Source organism: Notamacropus eugenii, chromosome 6, assembly GCF_028372415.1.
Source record: "Notamacropus eugenii isolate mMacEug1 chromosome 6, mMacEug1.pri_v2, whole genome shotgun sequence".
Lineage (NCBI taxonomy): Eukaryota > Metazoa > Chordata > Mammalia > Diprotodontia > Macropodidae > Notamacropus > Notamacropus eugenii.
Window position 1 is genome coordinate 323,805,595 of NC_092877.1, and position 21,257 is coordinate 323,826,851.

The 21,257-nt window shown below is 35.4% G+C and overlaps 1 protein-coding gene across 5 annotated transcripts in view; it reads right to left on the reverse strand.

Annotated features, from left to right (window-relative positions):
* The window catches only part of DOCK10 (dedicator of cytokinesis 10), a 358,984-nt gene that overhangs the window by 209,048 nt on the left and 128,679 nt on the right, over positions 1-21,257 (reverse strand). Inside the window, exon 1 of one of the 5 annotated variants that reach the window (XM_072617985.1) lies at positions 14,593-14,900. The exons of the other annotated variants lie outside the window; for them this stretch is intronic. Within the exon in view, the coding sequence (XP_072474086.1) occupies positions 14,593-14,697 (105 nt within the window). The 5' untranslated portion in view covers positions 14,698-14,900. Of the gene's footprint in view, positions 1-14,592; positions 14,901-21,257 lie in introns of those variants that run through there. 5 annotated transcript variants of the gene reach the window in all.

A 21,257-nucleotide genomic window follows, 5' to 3' on the forward strand; every position in this document is an offset into this window, starting at 1 on the left:
TTACCTCAAAAAAAATTATTATAAATTATATTGACAGGCATATGGAGTAAGGACATGAGACCAAACAAGGGAATATAAACAGGTCAATAAAACAGTTTCTATCACCTCAAAATCAGAGCAGTTTAGCAAGTCACCTCCAGAGTTGACAAGAGAAGTTTTACTAGTTCTTATGAGATCAAAACTAATATCTCAAAGTCTTTGAGTAGTGGCATCATCACAACCAGAACTCCACACATCAACATGATTGGTCTAGAACAAGGAGGTGGAGTTCAAGACCTCAACACCAAGAACCCCAAGTGTCATTTCTCATGACTTTTTGTTATGAATTATTTGCTGATTTTCAGGAGAAATATAGATGAGATTCATGACATTCTAGGCTCAAACTGTGGGTCTTGGGTCATGTCTAGGGATACTGCCAGTGTAATAGTATAGAAAGGTAGCAGGTACCCTGTCCTGACCTTGGAATACAAGAAGCTAATGGACAGGGAACTCAGGTGACTGGAATGGGACTTGAGCTTGTAGGACTCTATCCTTTTTCTTGCCCGGATTTTAAATACAATTATATTGGCCCTACTTTCCTCTAGTTCTGGCTTCTATAAAGCATGAATGTGTACTGTGGTCATGTTTTCAGTAAGAGCATGATAACGAAAATAATGAATGCAATGAAAGTAAGCGTTTAGAGGTCATCATGGGGCTATGTAAAAAAAGAGAGAACCCGAGTTTGAATCCCAGCTCTGCCACCAATGTCACTTTAACCCCACTTTTCTTATTTGTAAAAGAAGGGGTCTACATTAGATAGCCTCTAAAACTACAATTCTGTACATAAAACACATTTTTTGATCAAAAGAATCACTCTATAATAATTTCATTTATGTAATTATTTTATTTTGCATAATAGATTTACCTGTCTATCCTTTTACTTATCAAAGCAATCTAACTTTAGGGGATTAGCCTATGTCAGGGGTGGCAGTATATTTAAGACAATATGACATTTATTTATTTTACTTTTTTACTAGCCTTTTCAGAATTATTCTGGGATGACAGAAGAAATCAGTACAACAAGCAGGAAATAGAAGATGAAGCATAAACAACTAACAAATTCTACTTTTAATTTTTTAAAAGGTAGGGGAGAACAAAGATAATCAGCAATAAATAAGCAGTGATTTTTATAAGTGAGAACAAAGGCTTAAGTCAGTAACAAGGAAAGCACAATTAGGAGTTCATCTATTAATATTCTATTTTTAGTTCTAAAGAGAGTGGCAATCATTTATTAAGTCAGAAAGACACTTTGCATTGATCACAACTATGAGTTGTCACTTTAAAGTGAACTAATCCTCATTGTGTGAAAAGACTGGCTGAGTTTGGGGCCCTTTGAGGAGGATGACAACTGAAATTTATATCTGACTTTGTATCTAATTGTAAGCAAATTATCTTTGACTTATGGAACTAATGCTTTCAATGACAGCAGGTATGGATAGTTCAAACATGCAAATGATTAGAGCAGAATATAAGCAGAATCTTAATTAGTTCTTATGCAAATTGTTTTTCCCCATTGGTCCTTAAGTCTATGAAGTATCCTACATTAAGAAAAGCCAAAAGCTCCAAACTGACAAATCAGGGAGTCATTATTTACACCCCAAAAGGATTATTCATATCATATAATAAGCTACTGCATGGCCCTTTAAAGTAGTGAGCTCTAGGCAGTTCTCAAATGAAAAAAAACAGAAATAGAAGTAAAGGGCATAAACTCTCACTCAAAATGGCAGGATGGATCCCCATAGGGATGACCCTCAGAGGCTGAGTTTATAGCACTGTTGTACACAACTCCCTACTCCTGTGCTAACGATTAAAGTTAATTAACTTTTTCTCCTACAAATGTACAGAAGATTTGTGAGGAGGGTAGGCTCAAATTTAAAGCAAAAAGATAGTAAGCTGTACATACATAGACAACTCCTGTACAAAGGGGATACAAGACTCCTCAAGCCTGGAAGTCACTTTCTCACAACTCATGATGTTCCATGCAGGTGCAGCTATCTGCAGGGCCCAAAGATCAATGTCCTTTCTAGACTCCATAGACAGCATTTCTCTCTCCTACAAAATGTTATATTCCCTGAAACTTACTCTTCTGGGGAGACTATTCCTCATGGCAAAGCTCTAATGGAATTTTATTGAACACAAGAAATGATGAGTATGATGGATGCAGAAAAATATGAAAAAGCCTTCTCTATATTGATGCAGATTAAAATGAGCAGAACCAGAAAAGTAATTTACATGTGAGCATGATAATGTGAAGGGAAAAATTCTGAAGGACTCACAAACTCAAACCATAACTAGTCATGAGATTAGTCTTCTAAGAGCCTGATGATGAAACATACCTTCCAACCTCCTGGTAGAGAAGGTATGACTAGAGGTAAAGGATAAGTAAGATGTGTGTTTTCAGATTAAATCTATCGGATACAAGGATGGTTTCTATTCTGGGAATGGGTGGGAGGTGTATTAGTGAATAGGGCATATATAAAAAAGAGCATCAATAAACATGTTTAAATCTACAGAACTAAAAGAGGCATGTGTAAGGACACAAATAGAGCCATTTCATTATTATCTTGTTACTATCTCTGTCCATATATATCTATATACTGTTTTCTTAAAACTTCTACAAAAGTTCCTAGTGCATTTATATAGTCCTTATCTCTGTTTTATCTTTATCTCTGTTGATTTAACTGTTAAGGTCACAATTAAAACAAAAAAGAGCGTTGTTTAAGTCATGAGTTCTAGTCTATTTAAAATGTGATTTGATTACATATGGCTTTTTTTTTTTTTTTTTTTTTTAGAATTTCTACTGTTGCCTTAGATCCACAGATATGTGAAGGATCTGTAATTTTAACAAGGTGAGGAAACTCCTGGTGTGTGAAGTCTTTCTTCTTCACAGATCACAATCCTTCTATGATTTGGAGGCAAATTCTAGGGAATTCTCTGAGGGACATAGAGGTTATTTTACTGACACAACGGGTAAGTTTCAAAGTTGGTATTTAAACCCAACTCTTCTCAAATCTAAGCCTAGAATTTCATCCATTACTCAAATAATCTTCTGACCATGCTCTAAGCCATTCAGTGCAGGATATCTCACACCTCCCTTGTGGATGAGGATGGTGATCACATTGACTATTCTGGTTAGTATGAGCTTTTGAATTTTATGAGTCTTGTATTTTATATTGAGACCAAACTCAACAGATATGTTAATCTACTTCTACATAGAGAAGAGGTATTAATTTGGTCATAGATATTGGTTTTCAGAATAGAATATGAACAGAAATGTGTTTTAGTTGCCAGTTTTTTCCTACTAAAGATATTAACCTATGCAATATGAAACAAACTAACATTTAAGATGTGAAAAAAAATGAGAAAGTTGTTATTCCTTCCATGTCATGAGGGTTAGGAGTATGTCCCCCACCTCACCTCAGGAATCTGGAAAATCCAAGGAAAAATTGTTGGCTCTCCCTTTGTACCAGAGAAAAAGTCTGAATTTTTTAATGGAGTGCTTACATTGTAAAATTTGGTGTAAGTATTTGGTCATAGGCTAAATGACACAAGATATTAGAAACTCAGGATGCAAAGATCACTGTGAAATCACCATGAAATGTCACGTGAGAGACTGAAGTAAACACTCTTGACATCTCCAAACCAGTGTATAGAATCACAGTACTTTTACTACTAATTTAATTCTAAGAAAAAAATTGCATAACTATTCATTTATGTCGTTAAACAGTAAAATAATACTGTATAGGCAATATTGTCCATAACAATACATGCATTTTATGCATTCATGAGTTAATAAACTTTTAAAGCTATCTCTACATTTCTAGCCTTTGTATTTCATCTGTTGACTTTTATGTTCTTTTCACAAACTAACTTTTTACTTATTTTTAACTTTAAAAAAGAAATTATGTATATTTATCATATCAAAAGATAAAATATGTTGATATTAAACAATACTTTGCATATATTTTATGCATTTCTGAGTTTCAAAATTTTTTCTGTGTTGTCTGCTGGCCTTCACATGTCCCATTTAATTTCTTATGCTGAAACTGAAATAGGGAAAGTCACAATGTAGAAAGGATAATTATATGGGAGAAATGTAGGTACTCATGGAATAAGGGGGGAGAATACAACACCTGCAACTAAACTGTGCAATTGCTTAGTTGGATCCCTTGCCTACAGGTCTGGGGACTGAGGTTTTTGTGAATTAACTTGAGTATTTTGGCTACAAATTTATCAGTGAGCATTTAATTTATCAGTGAAAATTTACAACATTTAATTATTTTTTTAAAATTTTAATGCATTTAATTATCAATGAAAATTTACAACAATGTCCTGATCATGCTTGGCCACCATTCAAATTTTGTGGCTCAAAAATCAGCTGTCCCTGGATTTGCCATTTCTTATTTTTAGGGAAGCAATAGCAACTCATAGCCCAAGGTAGGAAGATGGAGCTCATTTAGTCTTACATCAGAGTGGGCTGCCATAGAAAAGTACCCACATATCTTAACCAAGATAAGCCATGCCTATTGAAAAGGAAATCATTCAATAAGGACTAAAGTGTATTTTTACTGACTTTTTTTAACCCTCTCTGAGCCTGTAAAAGCACAGTATCACGGAAATGGGGGAGAATTTCAATAATACAAGGTGTCCCAAAAGACTTAGTGCTATTTTAAGATTTAATAATTTAAATCATCATTAAGACTTTTGGGACCCTCTGTACCTTATATTACTCAACAAGCATTTATTTAATGCATGCTTCAAGCCAGGCATTGGGAATACCAAGACAACATGAAAAATGATCCCTCCCCTCAAGGAACTTACATTCTATTGGTACACAAAAAATTATGGCGGATAGAGGTTGTCAGGAAAGACTTCCTATAGGAGGTGACCTATGAGTTGAACTCTAGAGGAAGTTAGGGAATCTAAGAGGTAGAGGTCAGGATCTTCAGACAAAGGAGAAAGGATGCAGGATAGTATAATGGAAAACAAAACAAAACAAAACAACTCCCAGCAATCTTGAATCCAATAAAACCTGAATTCTAGTACCTGCTATATGAGGTTGGGCAAATAATTTCAGTACTCTGGGACCACAATTTCCTTGTTGATTAAATTACGGGTTTAGGCAAAAAGATTTCCCAGCCCCTTCCCAGCTCTAACATTCTATGAGCCTATGAATCTGAAATATATTCCCTTTTGTAGCAAAGATGAGAATATATCTTTTCAGATATAATTTATTCCATGGAACAAAGAGAGTTTATAGTATTTAAATTGCCTAATCCTCACAGATTTATCAAGCTCAGCAAATTTTCTCATCTGAGCTACTACTGAATTGGCAAGGGTTCTTAACATGGGGACTGTGAACTTGTTTTTAATAAGTTGATAGACTTTGATAAAGCTGATTTCCTATGTATTTGGTTTTATGCATTTAAAACCACAAGACCATAGTCTTCACCACACTGCCAATGACACAAAAAAGGATAAGAAACTCTCGCACAGAAGATAAAATTAAATTGTGATTAGATCAGAAATATTGACTTTGAGAACATAAGTATAAAAAAGAATTATTTCTTAAACCTCAACTTTGATATGTTATTTTTAAGACATTGCAATTGTGAATTTTCAGAAATAACATTTGAAAGAAATCACATACACCATATAGCAAGACAAGGTCAAAATGGGTACGTGATTTAGACGTAAAGCATCATACCATTAGCAAATTAGGAGAGAAAGGAATAGTTTACCTGTCAGATCAATGAAGAAGGGAAGAATTTATGACCAAGCAAGAGTTAGAGAACATTATGAATTGCAAAACAGATAATTCTGATTACATTAAATTTAAAGTTTTGCACAAACAAAACCAATGCAACCAAGATTAAAAAGGACAGCAGAAAGATGGGAAACATTTTTTACAGCATGCGTTTCTGATAAAGGTCTCATTTCTCAAACATAAAGAGAATTGAGTCAAATTTATAAGAATATAAGTAATTCCCCAGCTGATAGATGGTCAAAGGATAGGAAGAGACAGTTTTCAGATGAAGAAATTATTTACAGTCATCAGAAAAAATGCTCTAAATCACTACTGATTAGAGAAATGCAAATTAAAACAAATCTGAGGTACAACCTCACATCTATAAAATTAACTAATATCACAGAAAAGGAAAATGATAAATGTCAGAGATGTGAGAAAATTGGTACACTAATGCATATTTAGTGGAGTTGTGAATTGTCCTACCCTTCTGGAGAACATTTTGGAACTATGTTCAAAGGGCAAACAAACTGTGCATACCCTTTGATCCAGCAATACCACTATTAGGTCTATATTGCAATGAGATCATAAGAAAAGGGAAAAGGAACTATATGCACAAATTTTTTTATAGCAGGTCTTTTTGTGGTGACAAAAAATCAGAAATTGAAGGAAAGTCTATCAGTTGGGGAATGGCTGAATAAATTGTGATACATGAATGTAATGGAGTACTATAAGAAATGATGAGCAGGTGGATTTCAGAAAATCCTGGAAAGATTTACATAAACTAATGCTGAGTGAAGTGAGCAGAACCAGGAAAACATTGTACACAGTAATAGTAACATTGTGCGATTATCAACTACTGACTTAGCTCTTCTCAGCAATATAATAATCCATGACAATTCCAAAGGACTCACGGTGAAAAATGCTATCCATATCCAGAGGAAGAACTTTGGAGTCTGAATGCAGATCAAAGCATGCTATTTTCTCTCAGTTTTTGGTGGCTTTTCCCTTTTGTTCTGTTTCTTCTTTCACAACATGACTAATGTGTCATGGGAGGGAGAAAAAATTGGAAACAAAATCTTATAAAAAATGAATGTTGAAAACTATCTTTACATGTAATTGGAAAAATAGTAATTACAAAAAAAGAAAGAAATTGCATACATTGGTCAAATGATATGATCAGGTGGTTTTCAGACAAAGGAATCAAATATAGTCATATGAAAAAATGCTCTAAATCACTATTGATTGAAAGGCAAATTAAAACAACTCTCAGGTAACACCTCACACCTATCAGACTGGCTAATATGACAGAAAAGAAAAATGACAAATGTTGGAAAAGATGTGCAAAAATTGAGACACCAAAGAATGCTTTATTGGTAGAGTTGTGAACTGATTCAGCCATTCTGGAGATCAACTTGGAACTATGCCCCAAGGGTTATAACACCATGCATATCTTTTGACCAAGCACATTACTACCAGGTCAGTATCTCCAAATGATTCAGAAACAAAACAGAAAAGGACTTATATGTATAAAAATATTTATAACAGCACTTTTAGTGGTAGCAAACTGTAGAAATACAGGGCATATTTATCAATTGGGGAATGACTGAACAAGTAGTTGTATATGACTTTGATGGAATATTATTGTAGTATAAGAAATTATGAGCAGGGTGCTGTCAGAAAAGCCTGAAAAGACTTCCAAGATCTGATATAATGTGAAATAAGCTGAACCAGAAGAAAGTTGTACACAGTAACAGCAATATTGTACAATGATTAACTGTGAATGACCTAGTCATTTTCAGCAATACAATGATATAAGACAATTCCAAATTACTTCTGATGAAAAATGCTATCCACCTCCAGAGAAAGAGCTGATGGAATATGAATGCAAGTCAAAGCATACTTTTAAAAAACTTTCTTTTTCTTTTTGTCTGTTTTCTTTCACATGACTAATATGAAAATAAAAAAGGAAAAAAAATCCCAGCATTTCAAATCCTTAGCCTTTTTATTTAACTAAAAAAGCTTGGGGGATTATAACAGTCCTTTGGGAATTACCCTAAAGTAGGGTTTCCAGTCAACTTGCATTCAGAACTCTTCATTTTGAGGGAAATGAAAAATCAGAGACATAAATCACTCATCAGCACTTCACAATTTAGACTTCCCCCCCTCTTAGATGTGGAAAGTAGTTGAAACGATTTTTAACTGCAAGGCTAATATAATGGTATTTATAAAGAAGTGGGAATCATGCTCAAGTAGAGGCAAATCAAATTGTTCTATGTCCCATTTAGTTCCCTACAAACACTTTGGGAAAATAATAAATAAATATCATTAAAAATACATCAAAACTAAATTACTAGTGCCCCTCTTACAGCACAAGGATATTAATGCCTTTGGGTGAATTCCTAGGAGTTTTAATTGAATCCATTTAAATTCTGCTGTTGAAAAGTTGCAACTAACTTATGAAATGCTAAAAATTAAGTGCTTTCCCAGGTCCTAAACCAACTTTTGCTCGCAAGTCATCTTATGAATGAAAGTCTTATCAACATTTTTACTTTTACTTAAAAAATTATTTCCTGTAATTACAGGCAGTCATTCTCCCCATTCATTCATTCCCTTTTTAATCTGAGATTTCTTAGGGGAGAACACAAAAAAAAACCCCAAAACAAAAATGAAAATCCAGCTATACCTATTAGTAAAATAACAACAAAAACTCTTTATTTTTTTTAATTATATATGAAAATATTTTTAGAAATCTTAATATGTGACCACTGACATATATTTCAAGGTCAGGTTTTTAGCTTTAGCAAACTTGTCAACATCAAGAGATGATGTGCCCAGCTCCCATAATTCTAATTGATGCAACACTATTTCATCTCAGTTATCCTTTCAAAGAACATCATTATGTTTTTATAGGATATTTATTGGATTTATACAATTTAAGAATATTGAATTCATAGAATTCATCCTGGGGTACACTCCCACTCTGCAGGGAAAACATCCTTTTTATTCAGCTGACCCTTGTTTCACTCAGTTTAGTTCTTCAGAGTTGAAAGAGACCTCAGTGGTCATTTGGTCCAATCTGTAACTGAATAAGGATCTACTCTACAATAGAGGTAGCATGCATCAACCTTTGCTTGAAATCCTCTAGTTATATCCCCAAGCACTGAAGATGAGTGGAAGTGTTATTTGAGCCCTTCAAATTTAATGTTCTGGATGAAAGCCCATTTCACCCCATCCTAACTGTGAATCATGTTAGAGAGACCAATATGCTACTTCCCATCTTCATCCCACGTTGAATAACTTGTTTCTTTCTTGTCACAAATGAGGTGAAAGGACCTACAAGAGAATGGATCAACATTCAGTGTTTCCTTTGCCATGACAGAAGGGTTAGATATGGAACTGGTATTAAGTTATTGTCTGAGCAATTCTGGTGTCTTGCCTCCTAAGTCCTTTTTATAAGACTCAATTTGCATTTGTTAGATTTTATTCATTTTTTTCTATCCTTTTATATATCCTTATTGCCTCCCCTGAGAGAGTGTAAGTTCCTTGAGAGTATGGATTATTTCTTTGTATTTGTATGCCTAGCACCTAGCAGAGTACCTGGAACATCCTAGGCACTTAATACTTACTGATTGATTAATCCCCTAATCCTACATTCTAATTTACCATTTCATTTGGTAGGATTAGGATATAGGAAGAGGTAATATAGAAAGAATTAGAATATTCAAAAGAAAGAAGAATGTTAGATGAATTTGAAAACTGCAAGTGAAGTATCTCTGGGTTTCTTAATTGGCCTTGTCCACAGTCCCCAAGGAGGGATAAAGAATTCTCCTTGGTTTTACAGCCTTGCTTATTTGATTTCTGCAATTTCCCTCCTCCATAATGAGTCATCCAAAGAATCTCATTCAAGGCCAGCCTTTCATAATGCATGAACTACACTGCTCAGAGCATATAATATACATAGGTAAGCAAATTTTACACATATTGCATATTCACAAAGGTTATTTTTGCCAAGAAAAACAGATATCCCTTCTCCTTTGAGTTTAACCCCCAAGCCAGCCACTCTTTTTCTCTTAGCCTAGGTCTGTGAGGAAAACAGTCCTTCGTGTCTGGGTTTCAGTAACAATGGGACCCTATATTCAATTTCCTAAATTCTAATTTCTTTCAAATTGTCAATTCACTAAATCTGGTGCTCCTCCAGCCCTTCTGTTTTTATAAAACCTATTTTCCTCAGTTTCCTTTGCTTCTTTGAGTCCAGTCTTCTCATCACTGTTATCCCTCATGAATTCATGACTTATGACTTATCTTGTTTAATATTTATAGTTTTATCATCTCAGTCCCAACAAATCTGTCATAATTTTTATTTCCTGTCAATCAGTAAATATAAACTTATATTTAAGTGTCAAGATTCACTTTAGGACACTTTTCTTTCTTATACTATGAAGGAATGTGATTAGAATATACAGGTAGCAAACTCTAAGTTTTATTTCAGTTTTAATATTGGATTGGGCTGGACAGGGGAGGTGAAAGAAAAGGAAAATGAATTTATAGGCAGAAATGTAACTAGGCATTTTGTGCCTAGACAAGACACATGAAGAATGCCCTTACAAGGGAGAGAGGAGAGAGATGCCAGGATGCCAGGATCAGACAGTTCTGAGAAGGGCATGTCATGATGGTCTGGGAGAGGAAAAAAAGGAGGAATTCACAATCTGATAACTTATTTTTATCCAATTATGCTTATGAACTAGGACTATGCTTTGTTATTTCTATACTCTCTGAAGGAGACTAGAAATGCTATCAATGTCCTCTAAATGTGATGGCCTAGTACAAAGCCCTTATCACTTCACCCTAGTTATAGGTCTGGTGGCAGAAACAATGGTGGCACACACAAGTTGGAAAAGAAACATATATATGCATATATATGTAAATATCTAGTGGCTGTACACACAATTTATAATTTTATTTCTCCTTTGAACTGTTAACAAGGTATACACCAGAGGGGAATGGTAGAAATTTGAGTACCTCCAAGTTTCTGAATGCTCTAAAATCCTTTAAGTTAATGACTTCTACGTATAACATAATTCATAGGGCATTGTATTCATATTTTTACAGAAATTTATTTTTTATTATTGATTAACAATTTATAGATTTCAGAATTTAGCAACCTATGTGATTATATTTTGAAAAATAAAATGAAGGCCAAGAATGACACGCTTTATTTACTTATTTTCAACCATTTTCAATGGTTACTTAAAGAGAGATCAACAACCAAAAAAATCAGTTATTATAAAAAATATTGAGGGAAGTCTTTCTAATTGACAATGTTACCAAAAGGCTTTATTTTCCACCAATCTCTTTTTAAGTGACTTTTAACTTAATTGACTTTCACTTGACTTGGCACACTAGTTGCCAAGGTAGATGGGCATACATATGATTTTCCACATCACCCATGTGAAAGTTGGATTATTGTAATAATAAACTCCCAAAGCAATTTTAACACAAGCCAACAGGGTAAGATTTCTAAATGTAAAATGCTTATGAAGAAAGTAAAATAGGCCAGATTGTCTGTTGAGGACATTTTATGAGGCATACAGGTATAATTGTTAAGTTTTATAGCTCCCTTTAGGGGGAGGGGCACAATGGATGGAGATCCTTGACAACCATAACTTGGCAGCAAAGCTCTTATGAAATGAAGGTTGTTTTGGGGGAGTGACTGATATTTACAGCAAGCATGAAAAATTCCAATTAAATCTAAGGCCTTACAAATAACTGGCTTGGAGCAAGGCCAACTATGCTTAGTTAAAAAATCAACATGGTTATTTTTTTAAAAAGTATGTATATAAGTTGCATCTAAATAATGAATACTTTTATTACTAAAGTATACCATGCAACAAGCAGCTTGAAAGAATTATTTTTTTTATGTTCACTTTTATGTTGAGTAATCAAATGCTAAAAATTCTGCCAATTAACTAATCTCCATTTTTGACATCTTCTAGGCCTGGCTCTTAAATCATTTTAGTTGCATGATTTCAAATTTATATAGGCTCAGGGAGACCCATTCAGATATTAATGTCATCCAAAAAGTACCAGTATAGGCTTGGGCTGTCCCAAAGAGTCCCAACTGAGAGGCTAGCCTTTATTTTAGCTTCCTTCTAGCACCAGGAGTTCAAATGAGCTCACGTGGATGAGGAAGAAAGCTGGGTGGCTTCTCTTCCCTTAAACTGAACCAGCCTCATTCCTCAATTCTGCTTCTTGAGTCAAATCTAGACTATAAGAGATATAGCACAACACCAAAGCTCTATTCAAAACTGTACCTTGCAGGTACAGAATGACTAAAATTTGGATTTGGGTAGGGAGAGGTTAGTGCTTCATGGCCCAATGAATTTAATTATATAATTCACATGAATGAAAACTGCAGTAAATTTTGCCCTATGCCCCTACTTCCCAGGTAGGGATACGGACATTCTAATAATATTTACATAATCCTTTATAAATTACCATGCTCTCACAATGCTATCTTATTTAATGCTCATAAAAGTCTGGTGAGGTAAGTGGGGCAGGCATTATTATTATTGATGTTAATAACAATGATTACTATTATCATCCCCATCATGCCTCAATACTTCAAGGATTTATGATTATTAAAGCAGAATATCTATCGCTTAGAAGATAAGTCTTAGAGAAGAGGCAGGCATACCCAGGGCCATATAGCTGGTCAATGTCACAGACAGAATTTGAACCCAAGTTTTCCTGATTGCAAGGTCAACACACAAGTCGTTATATCACAGACTCCAAAGGGTTGAATGTATAAACTAGTCACTGACTTATAAATATAAAAAGCTAACATTTTTATTAGGGATAATAAGAACTGATATTTATTTAGCACCCTATATTGCCCAGAACCCTTTTTACAGACAATCTCATCTGTTCCTGTCAAACAATCCTGAGAAGCAAGGTATATATTTTATCTTCATTTTACCAAGAAGGGGAATTTTCTTTCTGGTATAGGTGGGAATAGTTGACCTCTGAGTTTGCTTCCAGCTGAGATTATTTTATTTTGGACAAATGAAATGATAAATTTTCTCCCTGCCATTACCTCCTTTAGTTTTATGTAAAATAGATACAAATATAGCTCATTTGCTAGTTGTTCCTTCTAGTGACCATGGTAATAAAGAAATCTAAACAATCATGTATCTCAGAAACTCCAAACTCAACTCTGCAGAAAAAGCCAATGCAGTGAATGCAAGTATTTGGAGTGATGCAAAGAGTAACTTAATTTTTATTTGCATATGTTAAAATGATCCAACCCATTACTATGCTGACGGCAAAACCAAATGAAACAAAAGCTCGACGTTGGACTTCCAATGGACAGGAAAAAAAGATTGGATCATGATTACTGCACATCTCAATTATAAAGTATTGAGGAGAGAAAAATCTACAAAATATCACAAAAAAAGTTGAGGAATCCAGAATTTTGGTTTTCTCCTGGGAACTAACCAGCTACCAAGGGATTACCATGGCAGTATCGCACCCTCCTTTGATTTGAATGTGATTCAGAAATGCTGTTATGCTTACATCACCGAAAAACACCCCAGAAATGAGAAGGAAAGAGAAGGGGAAGACAGGGCTCTTCAGGGCTGGTACTCCTGTGCTGTGGTACAAAAATGGTCATCAGTCTCTTTTTTTAACCTGATAGGTCTGTAATGTTAAGAGGTGAGGCCATACAATTAAGAAACTGCCTTATCCTTTAGTAATAAACTTTCTAGGCTCAAAACAATCCTGGGCATAAAATGCTATCTTTGCCATTTTAAAACCAAAAACCAAGTTCTTTATTCTTTACTTAGAAAGAACAAAAAAAAAAATCACTCCCAGATTAAGCTACTGAATTTTCTTCTACAAATGATCTTTCATTGAACCAATGAACCTTAAAGAAGTTCTGGCAGATTGGCTGAGAGACGTAACTGACAAACGTTTGTTAAGTTACAAATCCTTGAAGACTACTAAAAAAGTAAAAATTTATTGTTGTCTTTTTACCTTGTTAATGGATGTTTTTTCAGAAAGCAAAAGTTAGTTATCATTTACAAAGCTTTTCAGAAGTTAATTCTAAAAAGATTTCATTGAAAATTTAATAGAAATATGGCTTTATTTGCCACAATGCAAAACATGTAGTCTTTTAAACTTTCTAAAGGGAATACAATTTTTATTCTCCTTCACTTTTCAGAAGACAGCTTAAAGTAAAGTAAACTGAATCCTTGTTTAGATTTTCTTTCTGGAGTAAGTTTTCTAGGCATTCATAAACTAAATAATTCAATGGAATAAGAAGGTGAATTAACAGGTAAATTTTAAAATAGTACAAAAAGTTATCCTCTGGAATCAGACGATTACCTTTTATAAAATACACACGAAAAGTAAAATGATATTTTAATTTTAAAGTAAGCAGACATAAATTCCAAGTGTACTCATATTCTAAGAAAATGAAAGTTATCATTATGTCTAAAGGATTTCTCTTTCTGTATGAACAAAATGTAAGAATAAATTTTGGAAAGGATATATCCCTTCAAAAGAACACAAAAATGAAGTATATCTGATTTTTTCATATATCTTTCTCTGATCTAAGAGTTTTTGCCAGTTTCTTAAGTCACAACACCTGTTCTAAAGCCATCATTCACTGTATACACTTGACTCCCCACAACAACTTTTCAACAACAAAAAATAGTGCTCATAGATTGCTCCAGAGAAGCTTCCTCAGCCCCCTCCCCATCGCTGAAGAAAACATATAAAATAAAATATAAAATGCAGATACCTACAGAACTAAATCTTTGAATTTCCCCTTGATTTATTCTCCTCATGGTTCGCCTCTTTTTCCACAAGTCACCGGGATCCTTTTTAAAAGCTTTTACCCGAAAGCTCATTGTACCAATGGAAATTTGAGCAGCCAAGCACCTAAAAATTCGGTTCTTTTAAAGGTTCCCTTTCAGAAGCTTCAACAGGCTGAACAAATCTTTCTTCACTGGTAGAAAGGGAAATGCACATGCTACATGAAGAGTAACTGAACAGAAAGCAAAAGAACCCATCAAAAGTCAGTTTCCTGTGAGTAACAGCCAGCTGGAAAGAATCTCTGTCTCTCTGTCTCTGTCTCTCTGTCTCTGTCTTTCTCTCTCTTTGTCTCTCTCTCCCTCTCTCTGTCTCCTCTCTCTCTCTCTCTCTCTCTCTCTCTCTCTCTCTCTCTCTCTCTCTCTCTCTCTCTCTCTCTCTCTCCTCTCCCTCTCTCCCTCCCTCTCCCTCTCCCTCTCTCCCTCCCTCCCTCTCTCTCTTTCTCCATCCCCACTCTCTCTCTCTCTCTCTCTCTCTCTCTCTCTCTCTCTCTCTCTCTCTCTCTCTCTCTCTCTCCCCCTCCCTCCCTCTCCCTCTCCCTCTCTCCCTCCCTCCCTCTCCCTCTTTCTCCATCCCCATCTCTCTCTCTCTCTCTCTCTCTCTCTCTCTCTCTCTCTCTCTCCACCCCCATCTCTCTCTCTCTTTTTCTTTCTCTCCTTTCCTCTTCCCTCCTTCCTCTCTCTTTTCTCTCTCTCCTTATATATCCACCCTAATCACCTTAAAAAAATAACTAGCAACAACAACATACACATCCTATAATATCCTTGTTGTTTTAGAGAACTGATCATAATTAAGTAAAATAGGACTTAAAATGGACACAAAGCCTGATCAAGAAGACTTGATGGGAGAGCTAATTATTGTCAAATTAATCCCCTGCCTGCCATCAACTCAAACAGGTAGCTAACTGGCATAGTGGATAGAACTCTGGGCATGGAGTTATGAAAACATGAGTTCAAATCCGGCCACAGGATTACTATGCTTGTGACCCTAGGCAAATCGTTTAGTCTCTGTTTACTTCAGCTTTTTCATTTGTAAAATGGGGATAATAACAGTTCCTCTTCCCAGGGTTATTATGAAGATCAAATGAGATCATATTTTAAAGTGATAAGCACAGTGTATGTCACATAAGTACGACATAAATGTTAGCAATTATTATTATTATACATCACTTTTATTATATTAAAAATCACAAGTCTGATGAAATCTGGCCGTAGAATCAAAGATCTAAAGCTGGAAAGGATAAATAGATGGTTGGATAGATAGACGGATGGACAGAGGTAGATGTAGTTGTCATCTGTGTTATGACATCTCTTTTCATATGATTTTCAGAGTTTTTTTTTAAAGAAACATTTGCTTATCCAATTAGTGGACTAAACGCATGTCCTCTCATTCTCTTCTTAACCTTTTACAACTTGGCTTCTGTCCTTATCATTCCACCAAAACTGCTCTATTCAAAATTACTGCTGATCTCTTAGTCACCAAATCCAGTGCTCTTTGCTCTATGCTCATTCTCCTCAGTTTCTCTGCAGCCTTTGACATAGTTGATCACTTTCTCCTCTTTGATACTTTCTTTTCTCTAGGTTTCCAGGGCACCCCTCTCTCCTAGTCCTCTTCATCATCCTCAATTTCTAATTACTTGGACAAATCACTGAGCTATATAACATCACTGTAAGAATACTTGGTTTAAAAAAGAGGGGCAGTTGTTTCAGGGAGAAGTGTGATTAAATACATTTTGTAATTTTTTAATATACTATTCAGCCTCTTCTCCTCCAGTTCAGCTTGTGGCATAACTCATCATCCATTTTCAGTGTCCATCCAAACAGAAAAGCTCTATAGTTTGTCCTTTCTTCATTCATTAAATTTTTTCTTTATTAATAGCTATGACTTTGAGTGGTTAGGATTTTATTTAAGAGACAACACAAATGCATCTGAAACTAGCTAGATTATCTGGAGTATCGGGCAGAATTAATTATATATAGAGATTTCATTTTCAGGAACAAACCTCTTTGGTAAACATCTATCTCCCTGATTTATGCTTCAGTTTTGATAATAATAATAACCAGAGTTTTATTGAACAAGGATATTTCTGTAATTGTGTCTTTCAAGGAATCTTGCATAATTTTGAGACATGTTCTATATATTAGAGGACATCCTTTCAAAGCTATGTTTTGTGCTCCTGGCACAAACCTTTTCTGTAGTCTTAAGGAGAACAAAAGAGCCTAAAACCTGCTACATTTGATTAATTAAGCAATCATTAATTAAGCAAATATTTAATCTCTTCACCAAATGGAGAAATGAAGCAGCCAAGGGAAATACCTGTTTAGAGCATAAACTTGGTTACAAAATTATATTGAAAAGGATGGCAAAATATAGAGAAATATTGTTTCATAGAATAGCAAGAAACATTGCAAGAAGAAAAAAATTAAAGAGAGCTTGGTAAGTGATCTGACTGAGACAAACCATTCTAAGGATATGTAGGGGCTGAAACTGGGATAAGGACAGCAAACAGATGAAAAGTGGAAAAGATCTGTAAAGCTTTATGAAGAGTATGAATTGTGGGTGGGGACAGTGTTTTTGTCTTTCTTTGTTTTTCCAGGACATAACACAACGTCAGGCACATAATAAGGGCATAATAAACGCTTGTTCACTGATTGACCTTCTTTGTTCAGATCTCACTGAGTACTTTGTTCTTCAATTCTCTACTTTGTACTTCTTTGTAATACTGAATATTATAGTTGTTTGTGCTTATGGACAGATATGTGCTTAGGGTACTAGTATCATCTAAACTTTAGGCACTTGATAAGAACCCATCTCAAATTCCAACTTCTCCTTTCAGTCATCCCTGAAGGCTTAGGCACATATATCTCTTCTGTCTCTGAATATTTATACTTGATATGACTGTTTTTCATTTGGCACTTAGAGTTGAAGAATGTCAGAGCTAGAAAAGTTCCAACTCTCTTATTTTACATATGTGAAAACTGAGATCTATAAAATGTAAGCCATTTATCTAAGTTTTCATGGGTTTTAGGTAACAAAGTCAGAACCTAAATCAAATTCATAGGCTACTAGGTATAAGATCATAGATATACACTTATAAGGGACCTCAGAGGTCACTTGTTCAACTCTATTTTACAGATGAAGATATTGAGGCCTGATGGTTAAATGATTTGCTCAAGGTCACACAAGTAGTAAAGAGTCAGAGGGAAAACTGGAACCCAGGTCCTCTGACCCCAGAGGAAGTGCTCTTTCCATGATAATATGATGCCTTTCCATGGGCCACAAAGTGGCTGTATTATAAGTGATTTTTAAATAAGTATATGATATCCCTAACTAAAACTATTAAAAGATAATCTAGCATCACCTTTATACTATAGTATTTGATATGTTTAACATCTTCCATAATTATGTACTCTCTTCCTTTAGCTAATACACTTAGACTTATGTCTACCTTTTCTCCTACATATGAAGACACTCCTCTGTTTGAGAAAAACAATTGTCAGCAAAAGAAATCACTGAGAACCAATTCCCTTAAAGCTTTAGATCAATAATTTTATTAAGAGGAGGCAGTATATTATAGTGGAGAAGCTGCTTAAGGTGGAGTCCAAAGAGCTGGGTTTTGAGACTTGGACTTGACTTTGACTCTTATTAATTGTGATTTCAGGAAAGCCGCCCACCTCCCTGACTGCTCTCAATTGTAAAATAGGGTAATTATAATGATATTACTTACCCCACAGAGCTGCTGTGGGGATTTAATGAGATAATGTCTACAAGAACATGTTGTAACTCTAAGGAAGTGTGACTTTTGTGCCTCTCCTTCCCTACTGGTCTCTCAATTCTTTTCTCCACCACAACTGGTTTCCCCTGAAGTTTTTTTTCACATCACTCAACTTCTTCTTTATGTGGATGACTCACTTCTCCCCTTGCTTAGCCACAGATGGCTGCTTCCTTAAGAGCAGTCAGGGGATGCAGTTTGTGGCCAGGGATCCTGTTGCTAAGAAGCAGAACCACAGACTTGTACAATGGCTCCCTCCAAACGGTAACTTGCACATTCTCTATAAAGATAGCCTTCAGTAGTAGCTCAGCAGAGATGTTTCTTGGCTATCTCCCACCCTTTTTTTGTCTAAAAACAGCACAGAATTCCACAAGGAATGGAACAGTCCATGAATCTTTGCACATGTCTATTTTTGAGCTCCCCAATGAGGAAATCAACTGGGATAGAAAGGAGGGAAAGTTCAGAAGAATTCTTGAGAGGGAAGGGATGTGGGAATGTGTGGTGTACTGGCATGCTGGATTAAATGGGCTTTCCAGGACTGATGATATACTTTAAAAATCTTATTGTATGTATATATATATATATGTGCGTGCATGAGGTGTTGTAAGAGATATCATTCAAGAAAAAGAAGTATTTGGGGGGAAAAGGAATAAGCGAAGACGAAGGATGGTCTGAGTTGGTGCTGCTACCTATGGAATAGTGGGGCAGCTAGATGGTACAGTGGATAAAATACTAGTGCATGAGTCAGGAGGACCTGAGTTCAAATCTCACCTTAGACACTTGACACTCACTAGCTGTGTGACCTTGGGCAAGTCACTTAACCCCAATTGCCTCAACCTGGGTCATCTCCAGTCATCCTGATGACTATCTGGTCACTGGATTCAGATGGCTGTGGAGGAGAAGTGAGGCTGGTGACCTGCACAGCCCTCCCTCACTCAAAACAAAGTTAAGTGCAAGTCATGTCATCATTTCTCTGATGGCATGGTCTTCTTAGGCAACAAAGTATGAACACACCCCTATGGAATGGTTTTCAGTATTTGAGGATATAGACTTAATAATAACCATTTGTACTATTATAACTTTAAGGTGTGCAAATCACTTGAAATATATTATATATATATTAGAGATGTGAGAAAAGGTGAGCCGAGTGGTTAGGGGTGGATAAGTAGATTTGAAAATCATCAGCATAGAGATGATAATTGAATCCATGGCAGCTGATGAAATAACCCGGTGAAATCGTGTAGAGGGAGAAGTGAAGAGTGAGAATTAGTAAAAGACCATTAAATTGGCCAATTAAAAGATAATTGGTAACTTTAGGGAGATTTGTTTCAGTTAAATGCTAAGGATGGAAACTATACTGCAGAGGTAAGAAGAGATGAGAAGAAAAGCGGTGGAAATATACCTAGATTAATCCTTCAAATAACCCTGTTTAGTAGGTACATGTAGAGGGGTTTGCCTTGGATGGACAGTCAATCCTTCTCTCTGTGACTTTGTACAGGTCTCATACTGCTGAATGAAACTGGGGAAAATCACAAAACTCTTCTGATTGATTCCACTCCAAATTTATACGATATCACCTGGGCCTTCAAGGACATCCCTTTATTCTTTAATCAATTCACTGGCTCATTCACTACCTAAGCTTTTTCAAAGCTTATCATCCCTCCTCAAACCTCCCATGGCTCACCTCACTCCACCCTCCCAGCTGAGAACCTTGCCTATTATTTTGTTGAAAAAATGGAGACTAATGAGAGCTCCCTCTTCTCCCCTCTCATCTCAAATCATTCTGATGAGTTTCATTCCCCTCCTTTATTGCTATCTCATATGAAGAGGTGGTCCTTCTCTTTGCCAAGGCAAACCCTCCTCCATGATTATGTGATCCCAATCCATCTCATCTTCTCAAGAATATTACCCCCTCTATCATTCCTACTTTCTCACTAATCTTCAATATCTCATTTTCTACTGGCTATTTCTCTACTGCCTACAAACATTCCCATATTTCCTCAATCTTCAAAAAACTCTCACTTACTATATCCATCCCCATTAGCTAGCTACCACCTTTCCTCCCTTTGGTGTCTAAACTTGAGAAAGTCATCTACAATATGTTCCACCGCTTTTCTTCTCATTTCTTCTTACCTCTGCAGTATACTTTCCGTCCTTAGCATTTAACTGAAACAACTCTCCCTAAAGTTACCAATTATCTTTTAATTGGCCAATTTAATGGTCTTTTACTAATTCTCACTCTTCACTTCTCCCTCTACACGATTTCACGGGGTTATTTCATCAGCTGCCATGGATTCAATTATCATCTCTATGCTGATAATTTTCAAACCTACTTATCCAACCCTAACCACTCTGCTCACGTTTTCTCACATCTCTAACTGCCTGTTAAACTAGATGTCCAATAGACATCTTAAACTCAACACGTCCAAAACTGAATTCATTACCTTTCCCAACAAACTCTCCCATCTTCCCAATTTCCATATACTATTCAGGGTCCCATCTTTTGCCTAGTCTTCCAGGCTCACAATCTCAGTGTAATCCACGGCTCCTCACTTCAAACACATATTAAATGTGTAATCCCAGGCAAATCACTTAATCTCTGATTATCTCAGTTTTTTCATCTCTAAAATGGGTATAAAAATAATACCTACCTCACAGAGTTGTCAAATTAGTGTGTGTACATATGTGTGTGTGTATATATGTACATATATATATATACACATACACACATATCAAGGGCTTTGAAAATCTTAAAGTGCTATATATATTATCTATTATCATTACTGTTATTATTATATATAGTATTAGAATTTGAATTTATGAAGG